At 35.5% G+C, this 14,707-nt stretch overlaps 1 protein-coding gene and 1 long non-coding RNA gene across 6 annotated transcripts; one reads left to right on the top strand and one right to left on the bottom strand.

Moving 5' to 3' along the window:
* Nucleotides 1-1,384: 1,384 nt before the first annotated feature.
* On the bottom strand, nt 1,385-14,189 carry LOC119642420. 2 transcript variants are annotated; one of them, XR_005248049.1, is made up of 3 exons: nt 13,830-14,189; nt 1,712-2,210; nt 1,385-1,612 (listed from the first exon to the last, which is right to left on the bottom strand). It is a non-coding gene; the product is annotated as an uncharacterized LOC119642420 (long non-coding RNA). The 2 variants fall into 2 exon arrangements; XR_005248050.1 differs by lacking the exon at nt 13,830-14,189 and adding an exon at nt 10,293-10,538.
* Nucleotides 10,744-12,232, top strand: LOC119642419 (nucleoside diphosphate-linked moiety X motif 19). 4 transcript variants are annotated; one of them, XM_038041582.1, is made up of 6 exons: nt 10,744-10,917; nt 10,967-11,169; nt 11,227-11,481; nt 11,595-11,646; nt 11,711-11,918; nt 11,990-12,232. In XM_038041582.1, the coding sequence occupies exons 1-6, from the start codon at nt 10,819-10,821 to the stop codon at nt 12,205-12,207; spliced, it is 1,035 nt and encodes a 344-aa protein (XP_037897510.1). In that variant the 5' UTR covers nt 10,744-10,818; the 3' UTR covers nt 12,208-12,232. The 4 variants fall into 4 exon arrangements, with proteins under 4 accessions (XP_037897510.1, XP_037897509.1, XP_037897508.1 ...); XM_038041581.1 differs by having other exon boundaries at nt 10,746-10,896; nt 11,227-11,493; nt 11,565-11,646; XM_038041580.1 differs by having other exon boundaries at nt 10,747-10,917; nt 11,227-11,493; nt 11,565-11,646; nt 11,711-11,897.
* Nucleotides 14,190-14,707: the final 518 nt, after the last annotated feature.

Here is a 14,707-nt window from a genome sequence, read left to right as displayed (position 1 = left end):
CAATCCTGTAGTAAGTGAAATTGTTAATCTCACTCATTGACAAATGAATGACTTTTAGAGAAGTATACCTAAATAAGGGAAAGGAGAACTGAAACTAACTTCGGAAGGAGACTGAATTCGGAAGCCAAAATTTTGCAAAACGGTGTCCAGAACAGTACCTTCGGTAATTCTTCAAAATGCTACCTAGAACAGCGCTTTTTTACGGTTCCGGGAAAGCAAAAAGCGTCACGCATCACACACTTGCTATGCTGGTCTCTTTTCTCTCTTAAATTTTTAATTATTCTTCTGAGGAATTGCAAAACAAAATCGACATTCTTGAAATAAAACAACCGAATCAAACAATAAATAAAGGCTTTTTATAAACAATAAATTTTCTTGCAACGAACGACTGAGTATACCACGGTTATAGAAGGGCAAACCTTGAAGTGAATCGTTGCAACCCAAAATATTTATATGTATTCATAAATGGTAGCATTATAATAACAAAATACAGAATGTTAGCGAGAAATTCAAGATTCTAAAAAAAGAAAAGAAATAGTTATATTAATAAATTAGTACAAACGAGTTCCAAATGTACAATAGCTTAACTTAAACCCCATAAAACTTAATTAAGAAACATAATCGAGCAGGAGCAGCACCGACAAGACGAGAAAGATCCGCTCGCGCGGTGAGAGCTGTTGAGTAACTCCATACATTGTTGCACTTGCATACGGAGTCATCCAACTAGACTAACTTTGCCTTAGGGATATGGACATTAATCAAGCTAAATCTTTTAATGATCTTTTTCCATAAAGCAAAAGGCAAAGGCAAATCGTTACTAGGTTGTATCACTCAGAAATTAGAACCCAGTCACCATTATGTCTATTTTAACAGTTTGGCGTTCAGATCGATTTGCTTCTGGACCAAATCTGTTGCGTTAAATGCCAGCTGTACACGGCACATCGGCACCGGGGCTTCCAAAGTCATAAAAAAACTCTTAAAAACAAACAGAAAATTGCACATTGAAAGTTTACTCAATGCACTACTCTTCTAATAGAGAGAAATGCATCACACGCTATGCAAAAAAATTTGACGGGAGCGCACAATCGAATATAAATGTATTACACATATAATTTAATCATCCACCATTTTTCGCAACTGTTTAGGCTTCAATGCGTTATTTTTTGTTTTCAATTTCAAAAAATCGTTTCTTATAGAAATATAGTGAAAAGTTACGAAGAAAAATAATTGAAAAAATTAGGTAATAACCTTGAACATTTATTTTGAAAAAAGGGGGTATGTAGACTTTTGGCAACAATAGGTTTTTATTACTGAAATTATAGTAAATCTAAATGGTGACGTATTTATATTCTTTATTAGTATAGGAATATCCGTTTATCAATAAAATATAGCAAAACAATATCTTGGATGTGATGCACTCAGTCTCTGAAAAACCTTTGCAACCTTCAAGTTTACGTCTGTATTTAGAACTGTACCATTCTTCATCACAGCTTATGGCTCCAGTTCGTGTATCTTTCGGTGAGACAGGCTGCATGGGACAGGCTTCGTGGGACTTCGGTGTTTTTTAGCTTCTATCTGCGTAATATCAATGCGTGTTCCGATTTACAAGCACCTAAGATGAAGTCTGGATTATTCTTTTTTTTATATGATAGCCATAAATTGATGACTGCCACGTCAATCATATAATAAAATAGTCTAATATACCACTTACGACTTTTGATCCATTACGTTCCTCCCATATTGCGTATTTCCAAATCGCATTGTAATTTTTCATTATTTTTGAACAGGCTATGGAGATTTGTTTCTTTTGTGTTTTTATCATATCTTTTGACAGTTGCGGCTGATTCAATCTATATAAGTTGACCCTAATGTGACACGTAGATTGTTTTTCCACCATGTCACTGAGATATGCAGATCTTCACGATTCACTACTAGTTCCTCATAGGTTCCTCGAACTACAGAGTCAGCTGCACGAGGCATGTAAAACGCTATAAATGTAAACTTCACCTTCTCTTTCTTTTAATTTGAGGTGTTAGAACTTCGACTAGTTTTCATTAAAACTCAAAAGATTTCGTTTTCGTTAAAAATTTTCTGAAGACGTTTTACGGCCAGACATGGGACAGATCGCGTTCCAGAGGTTCTCCATTAAGTGATTTGGAATCTCCTATCGTCTTAATGTATTAAAATACGCCGATATAACTTTTCAATATCTGTAGGGAAAAGAAATAGTGGCAATTGTCTTAAAGGAATGATCTGGTTCTAGCATACAATAAAATGGAATAAAGTAATTGGATATTAGTATTGAATTAATGTTTATTTCTGTCATGTGTTCCATCTGTTGTAATCCTCCATAAAGTCAATATATTGGGCTGTGGTGGAAGGATCCTCCAAAAGCTCACGTTCTACGCTGAGAAATCCCTCCAATTCTCGAAATCCTCTTAACGCGAAGAGGTCGTCGTGAAAGAAATTAGATATACATAATTCAGTAAGTATGGAAAATTAAGTAACTGTTACAAGAATAAGACTTCCAAAAAATATATATTTCTTTGCCATTAGCACGCTGCACTCTTAACAAAAGTCCAAAACTTCAAAACGCCTTTGTTGACCCAATAGAACAATCACTGCCCAATTGCGATGTGGCTACCATTCGCTATTTTATTTATTTATTTAGGTAGCGGATATGTTGGTGAAACCTTCAAAAACCGAATCCATTTATCCCTATCACTAGTTACAAGATTAGACCCAGGCTCCATAAGGACCGAATTTTCGATCAAGTGTAGGTAAATAAGAAAACTTTATACTTTTTTATTATTCTTTTTTCAATTCTTGAAATCAATACCGAAATAAATGAGAGGTACATTTTGTTTCTGTTGTATGCTGCCATGCTGTGGAAATTAACCCAAACAAAATTCATCCAAAATGTGGTGAGATTTTTTTTCACCATTTTTTAAATATATCGAAAGCACCACTTTGTTCTCTCCATTCTCCATAGATGGTACTTTTTTTATAAACCATGTATAAACCATTTGGAAAACACCAGCCAACGGCTTTCTGTGATATTTCACAATTACAACAGAGAGGGGACAAAAACTTACGCATTGGGCCTGACAGCGAGGACGAGGTAGGGTTTCGATGGAAGAGAGGAAGAGATAGCACAAATAGGAGATATACGAATGACAGACGATCTGACTAGGGCGCCATGTGTAGGTAGGCTAGTTGTAGTAAGTAAGTATCTAATAAGCCCAGATGTTTTTATGGACGCAGATGACACCAGCGGTCCGTCAACTTCGGCCCATGCTAGCCTTATGAACCAGTTGGAGGGGGTTAAAGCGGAAAAAGAGGAGTTGAGGCGGCGCCTAGCGAAATATGAAGGCCGAGAGGTAGAACCGATAGCTGACAGCGTGGTGCCGGAGATGGAGACACTCTGGGAGGTCGAGGGGAAATTGAGTCCTCTCGACAAAATTGTACAACTGCATTTTGACGAGGTCTTCACCAACAATCAGGTGCTTTATTCGCGGGCGAACGATGCAATAATTGGGTGCAATTATGTCGACGAGCGCAAGAAGAACACGTGTGCCTACAGAAGGGTACTCGTGATCGCTGTAAGAAGCCTGGCGACGCCGTTTAACATGATTATGAGCAGCCACCCCTCCACACGTTCAAGTTTAATTCCAGTTTGGCAACTGATCGTACTGTGATCGTACGGTTTTAATTTGTGTAAAGAATTATTGCCCTTTTTTCTTTTATCCTACTGTTTTAAAGCTTTTTATGTGTTTGAAGCCTAATTGTTTGTAAAAGTATATAAGTATAAAAGGTATAAAAGTGAAAGAATTATATTAACTATATTGAAATTTTGTCGTGATATTCATTTTGGTTCTTGCGATCAGCACTTGGTGCTCTCGATAATAAGTCTCTTTCGTGTTTTCTTCTTATGGTGATTACAGCGTTTCTCGTGGGCTGTTCTTTGCTTACCGTTGCTTCAATAGTGTCAAGTTTACGTCTAATTTGAGAGAGAATTTTTGTGATTTTGTTTTCTTTCTTTTTTTTTTGGGTGTTTGCAGTTTAATTTTGTTGTCGCTTTCTTGTAAGGGTGTCAACGTAACGGAGAGGTTGCTTAAATTTGTTGAAAAAATTTGTGTTGTTCATTCGATTTATTTCGTGTTGGCTTTGTGATCGTTTTGCCATGCAAAATGAGCCGGTATTATCGGCCGTGCTGCTGACGCAGTCGCTGTTCCCTCGAAATGTTTACGTTGGTTATGTCCTGACTGTAGGAAGCGGGACACTGAATTCTATAAACTCTTCATGGAGACGAGAAATGTGTTCTCGGAATTGAATAAAAATCTCAGCTCCTTGTGGAAGAAGTTTGAACTAATTAAGTCTAGGTTTGATAAATGTCGTCTAGGTTTGATGAATGTCGTTCCTAATGGCGTTACTCAGTCAACTCAGGCGTCGTCGCGTAAAACTAATAAAGAGTAATATAAATCATTCTCTCCCCGGCAGTTCGAAGGGAACGCTGACCACCAAACTGGGCATATCGCACAAGCTGCTCGTGCAAGTGTGGTAACCTCCTCAATATTCTCTCCATCTCATAACTCTCCAGCCGTGCACCCTACTGTTCCTAGTAATAATGACATTTGCTTGACGGCAGCTCCTCCCAGAAAAGCAATATTTGTGTCAAGATTGGCACCTGACACATCTGTAGATAACATAAAATGTTATCTGGCGGCGAAAGTCCCATCAGTCAATTTAAAACGCGTTAGCATTTTCAAATTGGGTCCTTTTCAATCTAGGGCAATATCGTCTTTTAAAATGCTTGTCCTGACTGAAAACGTGGATATGATGTTAAAAAAACCATTGTGGCCAGTTGGATCCTTAATTAAGGAATTTATTCCCTTCGCCCTTCAAAAAACTAAATGTTTCTTCAGCCTCATTAACTCTCACTTATCAAAATGCAAAAATTCGTTGTACGTTCCTAAATTCAGCAGGGATATTTTCTATTTGGCCTTCACTGAAACTTGGTTAAAGCCTGATCTATATTCGTCGGAACTTTCCATAATTCGTTTCAGGTTTGCAGAAATGATCGATTGTATCGTAATGGTGGTGGTGTTTTAATTGCCATATCTACGGCAGCCCGGTCTGTTCAATTGAGTTTCGAGCAAAATATATAACCTACTCCTGTATTCCCCCAAATTCGTATATCTTCATTTATAAGGAACAGACCATGCTCATTTGTGAAGTGGCCAAGCAATCTAAACCTACCAATATGGTCATTGCATTCAATTTGCCTCAAGTCACTTGGTGTTATAATGATAATTCTGGCTGTTTGATTCCCACTTTATGATCTGATAGAGCTGTTATGTTCTTTAATGAATTATTAGGTCATAAGTTATGTCAATATAATCGTACCCCTAATTGCAATGGTAGACTGCTTGATTTCTGCTTTGCTAATTTTCCTCAGATTAGTGTTAATCGTTGTCTACCTTTTAGCTTGCCTGAGGATCCTCATCATTCAGCAATGTGTATTTCCTTTCTTTACAAGCATGATGGTTTGTTGAACTGCCATAACATTCCAAATTCAATTTTTTCAAATAAATATAGTGATTTCCATAAAATCAATACTTCAATGCTAACATCAAATCTTTTACAATTTAAGCTTGCTTTCTCAGTTGTAAGTATTGACAGCTTACTGTCATCGTTCTACAATATATTAAATCTAGCTATTGCCGCATCCGTTCCGATCAAGCAGTTTCGTCCTCGAAGCAAGTGTTCCCCGTGATTTAATAACAAAATTGTATGTTACAAGAACAGAAAGAACAAGCTTTTCGAAAAATTTTCGAAAAGTGGCTCTGCTTGCGACTATTTCGCTTGTTCAGCTGCAAGCCGTAGATTTACCACCAATCAACCGATCAACCACCAATATTATTGCAGACACCTTCAGTTCATTAATTACTCTCAGTTTGCTAATCCAAAACACTTTTTTAAATTTGTCAACTAAAAAAGAAAAATTTCCACACATACCTCGCATGTTTCTTTTAATGGCCCTGATTCCTCGGATGATTTTGAAATCTCAAATCTATTTGCTGAGTATTTCCGACGAAACTTTTCGATTGCTAATTTCGATTTATCAGCAAACTACCCATATCCTATACCTAACTCGGTTTCAATACCTAACTTGATTATTTCGGAAGATGACGTTTTAAAAGGGATCAGCTTTCTAAAATACAGTTGTGCGCCTGGACCTGGTGAAATTCCATCATGTGTACTTAAATCTTACGCTGTCGAGTTATGTGGTTTGATCCCAAAGATTTTTAACCTGTACTTGAATTTAGATGTTTTCCCTTCGTGTTGGAAGAGTAGCTTCCTTATTCCTATCCACAAAAGTGGAAGTAGACAACTTGTTGGGAACTATAGATAGCATGCCCAAGTTGAGTATCTTGCTTAAGTTGTTCGAGCGTATTGTGACTCAGCATGTGGCCTTTGCCATTAATTCGTATATTTCTCCGCACCAGGAAGGCATTCGGAAAGGTCGATCTACAGTCACTAACTTGTTAGAGTTTACTTGTCATGTTTTCAAGGCTTTTTCTAGTGGCTCTCGCACAGATGTGATACACACTAATTTAAGCAAAGCGTTTGATACGGTTAACCATAACTTACTTATCTTTAAACTCCAAGCCTCTGGCTTCCCTTTCTGTTTAGTGAAATGGATAAGCTCTTATCTGCACAACAGATCCTTCAGGGTTTTGTTCAACTTTATCACCTCGGATGAATTGCCCGTTATATCTGGCGTACCTCAAGTCAGCCATTTAGGTCCCATTTTATTTAGTTTATACATTAATAATCTCCCATCGGTGATTAATTTCAGCCAGATCTTAATGTATGCTGATGATGTGAAACTGTTTTCTTTCTTCTCTGTAGAATCGTAATCACATTATCTTCAAAGTGATTTGAATAATTTTGTTGCATGGTGCTCTTTGAATCTTCTAAAACTAAATCCAAATAAATGTAAGAAGCTTTCTTTCTCTAGAAGAAAGTCATCCATAACTCAGCATTTCATTGATTCGCATAAGTTGGAGGACGTCGATACGTTCACAGATTTAGGCGTTCTATTTGTCCATAGATTACGTTTTAACTTGCATATTGAGCTCTCGTTAAGCAGAGCTACGTCCGCGCTTGATTTTATAAAGAGGTGGTCCTTACATTACGAAACGGCTGTACATTTGCTTGGTTAGACCTATACTCGAATATGCCTCTGTTGTGTGGTCTCATTCATATAGGTGCTATGAAGATTCAATTGCATTTCTTCCCCCCTATGAAAATAGGTTGTTTCTGTTATCCTTACCGTCACTTGAGAAACGTAGATTTGTTCTTGACGTTTCCTTCTTAATCCAAGTAATAAATGGTACTATTGACTCGCCTGCATTACTTGGTGAAATAAGCTTTAATGTCCCTAACCGCTTCTCTAGGCACTTTATCTTGGTTAAACTTAGTCAATATAAATGTAATTATTAGCTGTTTAACTCGCGCAGACTTGTTTGCAAGAACCTAAATGACGTCTATCACTTATTCTCATTGTCTAAGTCTTTAAAGTCCATTAAAGCAACATTGCTTAGTAAGCGTGATTTACCTATGTCGTATTTAAACTGGCCATTATGACTTGAAAGTTAATTGTTGTTAACTATAATCGGTAGACAAGCTTATGCATGTTTGCGATGGCTTAGGGGTTCGTTTGCAATTTGGCCCTGTACTGATTATGGGTGTGGCTCTATGCTAGTTGTATACATGCTTTTTTCTTTTTTTTCCTTCTTATTTGTTTATTACACTTATACTAAGCTTTAATATTAATTAATTTAAGATTTGCTTCAAGAGTCAATTGAACTCGCCTGTCAATTTGTTTTAGTTGAGTTTGATGTATAAGTAGAATAAATAAATAAATAAATAAATAAAAGTACTACTAGACAACATCAACCTGGCTAAAGACATTGGGTTCGATGTGCAAGCAGTAGTTTGCGATAGGAATACCGCACATAAAGAAGCTGTACACGCATTACCGGCTGCAGTCGTATTAAGATATGATTACCTGCACTTCTTAAAATGATATAAGGTAATAATAGCAAAAACCAAAGATAAATAAGACCTCAGCGTAAATACAAAATTATACAAAATTATACAAACAGTGACGAAGGAATAGAGCATGATTTTCAATGTAGCAGAATTTAAATTTATCATTGTTTTTATCTATAGCAGTTGCTGAAGACCACGTTTTGTTTGGAGCAAGTGCTGAGCGTTCTTTACGAGAGATGGGCTCCTCAGTTTGAAAGTAGAATTCCAAGAATGACAGCAAATCATTATTGTTGAGCAACCACGTTGGTTGCTTTGAATCTGATGCGTAAATAACCATCCATTTTTCCGATCAAAATGTGGAAGAGGGAGGGCTTCAAATCGTTGTATCCGCTATTATTTAATGCTAGTAGAAACTCTCGCGTTGTGTTATGTAAACTCTCAATGGAAGACACATTTCAAGTGAAGTAATTAATTGATGATCTTTTCAATTAATGTTGCTACCAGGAACCGTTTGAGAAAGGTGTACTCAAGCGGCTTTCAGCTTCTCCTGAGACATTGACCATGAGATATTACTTTTTTTTTACGTCAAATTCCCGCTGCTGGTATATCGCCATCAAACATAGAGTTTGATAGCTTCGAAAGCCGGAAAGATGGTGTATACCCATGTTGAGTTAATAAACTGTAATATATCTATTGTCCTAACATAACTTGAAGCCGCGTTAATGCTTCAAGGAACACACTCGGCTTTTCATAACTGATTTAGATGAGTGGCCAATGTACTCAGAAACTGGTCGCATGCCAATTGATGATATAGTTTACTAATGGTATTAATTCACTATCAATGGACTTTATAGAATTGGTAGTGTTCGTTCGCATTGACACCAGAAAGTCTGATTATAAGTTTTTCTGATTATACGAAAAGTGATCTTGTCGACCAGTGTATGAGGACAAATGTCTACTGATGTTGTTTTCTCATTTGAAGAATGTCCTTGATTGACAGGAGTCACTTCTTGAAGAAGTTGAGGCTGTTTTTTTTCTTTTAGACGAGTTGCTTCTGTACTGAAAGATATCGAAATATTGCTAAACCGATGGCTGGATTTGGTCAAAACATTGACTTTTAAAATAATCCATTGCAAATTGACCCCTAATCGTTTCGTTACTAGTGGAAGTTGATCGAAGACTTCCGTAATCAATAAGTATCGTGTTTAAATGCATAACAAATTTTTCTAAATATTACAGTTTTAGCGAACAAACCTTTTGCTACGGACATATGCGTATTTATCTAGTTAGTGCACTTGATAAACGTAAAAAATTTAGAAAAACTAGAAATTATACTTTCTCTCCATATAAGGACTTACCTTTCATGATAACCTTTACCTGTTAGGATCTAGAAAATAGATCTATGCAGTCCCAATCCCCTACTATTAATTTTTTTGGTTTATTATTTTTAACAATTAAAGATTTTCTGACGAGCTTACTAAGATGACAAATTTCATATAGAGTGGGTTCCAACAAATGGATCCATGTGTTTCAAATTTGGTTCACTTAATTGAACCTCCCCACCCCACACCACCTGTGGTGCAGGCTGTATGTTACATTCAGAAGGACTTAGGATAGACCCATCTTTTATTTTAAGTATCGATTCAGAATCATTTCCAGTATAATTTTCTAAATAGATTAAAACTTATTACGATGAAATTTAAAATGAAAAGTCGGTACATGGAAAAAAATTGCAAATTTCAAAATTTCCCAGCAAAACTGGCTAAGTAGTAGTATTTCGGCAACCTGAATTGGAACAAAAATTTTAGGCCGCCTGTGACATTTTTTGGAACTCCCGTAACGTTAAGTCTGGAAACTCTCACGTCTGTCGAACTATCAAACTATTACTTTTACGGCTACTCTTCAGTGTCCCTTAAAGGGCGTTGGAGGGTGCAGAAGCCATCGTACGTGGGTGATTACTTAAATTGTTGTGTACGTAAAAATAACGTGATGAAGAACCTTGCATGCCGATTGTTTGCTGATATTAGAGATGAGAGAGGTGAAGGTGATTACGTAACGAAGAATGGAACCAAACATTGCTGTTGTACTTTTAATGGTTTGTAAATTATTCTCGAGTTTATCAACACAATGAATACATTAACGCAATGATATGTATAAGTCATTTCAGTTTCATTTTTGTTAAATAACTTTCAAATTGTTTTACACTCCTCTAAAATATTTACATGCCTCACCATATGATACAAGCAGTAAGATTCACCGCAATTCCCGTCTTCACCATTTTTCATACGGTTATGAATACGCTGGACCTTATTTTAGCAGGTTTTTCTTTGTCGACATTTGAACGTTGTTCCAACTTATGTTGGTAATATTATATTTCTACATTTATTTACATCTCATAATTTTCATATTGTGTTTGCTTTCTTAACTGTTTTTTGCTTTCATTTTTTCATTCATTCCATCTCTAGTTTTTATTGCAGATTCGAATATAGCGCAGTTTTTAGAACAAACTTCAAACTCTAGAAATATTTAAAGTAGTAAGTAGAAGTCACATGTATAAATTTTGTTGTATTACAAGATATGTATGCTGACATTGCGTAGTAATTTACGCCAAGAATTAAGCAAAGCACCCTAGGTATAATAAACACACGATATTTTTCTATGACTTTCAACAATAGCAAACCCTGGCACAAAAGAAAGTTTTACAAACAGTTTTTTTCCTAAAAAAGTTGTTACCGCGCAAAAGGAGCACTTACACAGATGGCAAGAGAAATATCAGAGCTTCCTATGTGGAGGGATTCTGCCAGCTTAATTATATGTGTCAAAACAACTGACGAGGTGCACGTTTTTAACTACAAGGTAATGGATATATTCTAATCCTACTTCTTATGAACTGTGGTTGTTTTAGCTGTTAATGTTAAAACGCTCAGATCGCACAGCTTTCATTGAAGATCAAACTGTTTTCCCTGGTGGATTATATGATGAAAGTGACGAGGTTATAGAATGGTTGAAATACTTCGAAAGTTTTGGTGTAACTGAACAAATGTTTGAGAAATTGTTGGGAGGTCGTTGTTATGATCAACTTTTTAATTCAACCAACGCAATGCCAAGGTAGGACTTATTCGGCTTTCCATACTATTGTTGTCCATTAACAATTTTTTGGTGTAGAGAAATTTCTTTGCGTATAAACGCTTTGCGTGAGACTTTCGAAGAGGTAGGTGTATTTATATGTCGCAATCGTGAGCAATTACTCACGATTCAGCAATGGTCCTTCTGCAAACCTGCCTGTGATTACCAGCAAAGTTATTGGCAGGAAATTGTTCATAACGATCCGCGGCAGTTTCTGCGTATGTGTCGCGAATTAAAAGTCGTGCCGGATTTGTGGTCACTTCACAAATGGTCATGTTGGGCTACTCCCGCTGCACTTAGAAAAGGGTAATAAATAAACATATTCAAAGGCTCGTCACTTTTTTAATCTAATCAACCTTTATTTGAAAATTATTTAGTTACGAAACCACATTTTTTGTAAGCTTTCTACAAGAAACTCCTATGTTATTGCCTGAAAAAACTGAAGTTAAAGAGTGCCTGGTAAATATCTATTGAATGAATAAGTTTATGTTTCTCTCAAGTAATTGCGTGTACTTTTATAAAGTGGTTAAGCCCCATGCAGTACCTGCAAATGCACCGTGATAAAAAAATCCATCTATCTTCGCCACAATTCTACGAAATAACCCGCTTTACTTGTAGTGGATCTTTTGATAAACTGCAAAAGTTTGCTCAGGAGCGTGATAAATGTGGTGTGGCTTTTTATTTACCCATCTTATATTTGTGTGATGATGGTATAGTCTCAGTTTTACCAGGTTCTACATAGTCTTTATATATAGGTATTTACTTAACACTCGGTTTACTAATATTTTCATATTTTTATTAGGCGATGATTTTTATATTGGGGACGCTCGTACTAGTTTAGAACTAAGGCAAACTAATTGTACTATTGAGCAATTTCGGTTAAAATCTAAACGTATGCATCGCATTGAAACTATTGGATCGCCCGTGGCAGTTTGCCTAAATTTTAAACCTTTTAAACCTTTAGATAACCATTTACTATCTATTTGCGAAGGTGAAGTTGATAATAAAGCTAAACTTTAGATTCGAATTTTTTGTTATAACAAAAGTGGTTACATTTTTTTCCAATTATCTAACGGCATTTCTTATAAAAAAGTATTTAGAGCTCTAAACGAGCCTTTTAGCAAAAATTGGTTATATTTATTATATTAATCAATCCCTTTATTGCTTAATTCGCTATCTTGTTAAAGCACCATTACTTTGAATACTCTGCGGTTGGTTTACGAGCAACCTTGAATGAAATTTTCAACGATGGGATGACAGCTTTGCATATAACGAGTATTAGAACGGCTGCACTCGTATTTCCTTTCCATACATTATATCACTCAGCAATAGAGAAACATCGAGATTGGCGGAAAAGTAATCTTATAAGACGTACAGGGGATCTGCGGGACGTAAATTAAAATACAAATGTATGTAGACTGTTTCATGTAGATTTCTACAGAAGTCTCACGCGCCAATAAAGGCTTTTGAATACATTCTAGAGAAAGTATGGGACAAGTGATGACATAAGAAACATCTACGTCCCAGTAAACCATTTAGTCCTTACTTTGGAGTTGCTAGGGTCTTAAAACACTTGATGGCGATTTAACTTAAGCGTTGCACAGAGCACCATTTCTGTTGTTGTATCAGAAATCATGCAAGAAATAAGATAAAAACTTTGCGAGGAATTCGTTGGGGCGATAATGTCAGTACAAAAAGAGTGGTTCTAAACGAAATTTGATATCGCTGCTGGTAAGTAACTGGTTCTTGATACACATTATTGTACAATAAATAGTGATTGAAATATTCCTAATATTTATTGACGTGATTGCGTGGATGGAATCCACATCTCTTTTCGTAGACCCGCACAAAATGGGGAATGTTTCATAAGCCAAAAAGTTGACATGTCGTTTGCAATTGCAAATTGAATTGTATTGAAATGATCCAGAAATAATAATCAGTTTAAGATGTTTTGTGGAAATTCAAAAGATAATTTTTATCTTATAATAAAAAGCTACGATTGATTTGCTATCCATTTTAAAATATTATACGTTCTTTACAGGTAAATTCAAATATTAGCGTATTAATATATTGTATAAATTTAAAATGGTACTTATTAAAATAAAAGTTCAGTTTTACAGATCAAAGTTTTCCCAACAAATAAAAATATGAGATTATATGAATAATGTGAAATTTTTTCAGCACATTTTATTTTGTCAAAAATTTTAGATAATTTTACATTTGCGTGACTTTGCTATTGATTATATCATTGCAAACAAACGTCATATTTGCTCTTTATTTTCCCGTTGTTTCTTCAAACTTAATTTCGAATGATGCAAGCCGTACATAACTCTCGGCCAAATGGTTTTCAAGGTTCGTCTTTAATATGAGAGCTAATTAAATAACAAACACATAATTAGTGCGTAGATATCATTTTGCGTAAGTATTGATTTTTTATAACTAGTTCAGATTTTTCAAAGTTGCATTTATTAGAAAAAAAAGGTGTAAAATAAAAACAGAATCTCACGGAAGTTGTTATCGGCACATACAGAAATAAAATATTTCAAATTTGTGAAAGGTAAATAAAATATTGTTAATTGATATTAATAAACAATCAAGTAATATTGGTCATTCATTTCGACTATAAAATAAATTCCGTGCACCTTTGCGTGTGCGTGTAGTTCAGTTACCACAGTAACATCGTCTACAAGACAATTTGTATATTCCAATAGGTATACCACTTATTTGTCGGAAATATTACTTCGTCGAAATAGTACTCCAAACGAGCTATTCTTTTTACTCTTAGCGTTTCTTTTCTGCGCTTAAACAATGAAGCATTTTTAAAAATATTTTAAGTAGAAAATTTGAGAAAGAACTGTAAAATTTTTTATTTATTGATTATTATTTACTTATTACGAGTATATGTGACGAAGAAGTATTTACTAAACATAAAAAAAAACTACGCACAGGGTTACCGTTGCTCACATATAAGTAAACTCATAATAAGAATCGATTGTAGTCTATTAATAATTAAAAGTTTACAGTTACTCTTCCGTCATCTACGAGGATGATGGGCTCATTTTCAATACTGGTTTTAACATATTTGAACGCATTTTTTTTAGTAATTTGTACAACAGCAGCGATGCCCTCACATTGTCTTGCAGAACTTTGCGCTTTTCTTAATTATATGTCGTGCTGGTATGGTACCTACAAAATTTTATGTAATTATACCTATCGCCGAAGGATAAAGTGTATATTCATTTTACCAAAATTTTGCAACTCCCAGAAAGAAGTTTCAGAAACCCCTCAAAGTGTATATATTCGTGAGCAACAAATTTTGATTTGATTCAAGCATGTCTGTCCGTATCATGTCTGCTGTAAACATTTTCCATAAATGAAGCTATTCAGAAAACAAGCTATCGAGCTCAAACTGGGCACAAACATTGAAAGTTCTTGAACGCAGCTTGGTATTGAAAACTACTAGATGTGCACGTCTACAGTATCACGTAAACCGAAAGCACCTACGTTTTTCTAAAGGAAT

This window comes from Glossina fuscipes, unplaced genomic scaffold (genome assembly GCF_014805625.2).
Source record: "Glossina fuscipes isolate IAEA_lab_2018 unplaced genomic scaffold, Yale_Gfus_2 222, whole genome shotgun sequence".
NCBI classification, from domain to species: Eukaryota; Metazoa; Arthropoda; class Insecta; order Diptera; family Glossinidae; genus Glossina; species Glossina fuscipes.
This window is presented reverse-complemented; position numbering and strand designations above follow the sequence as displayed.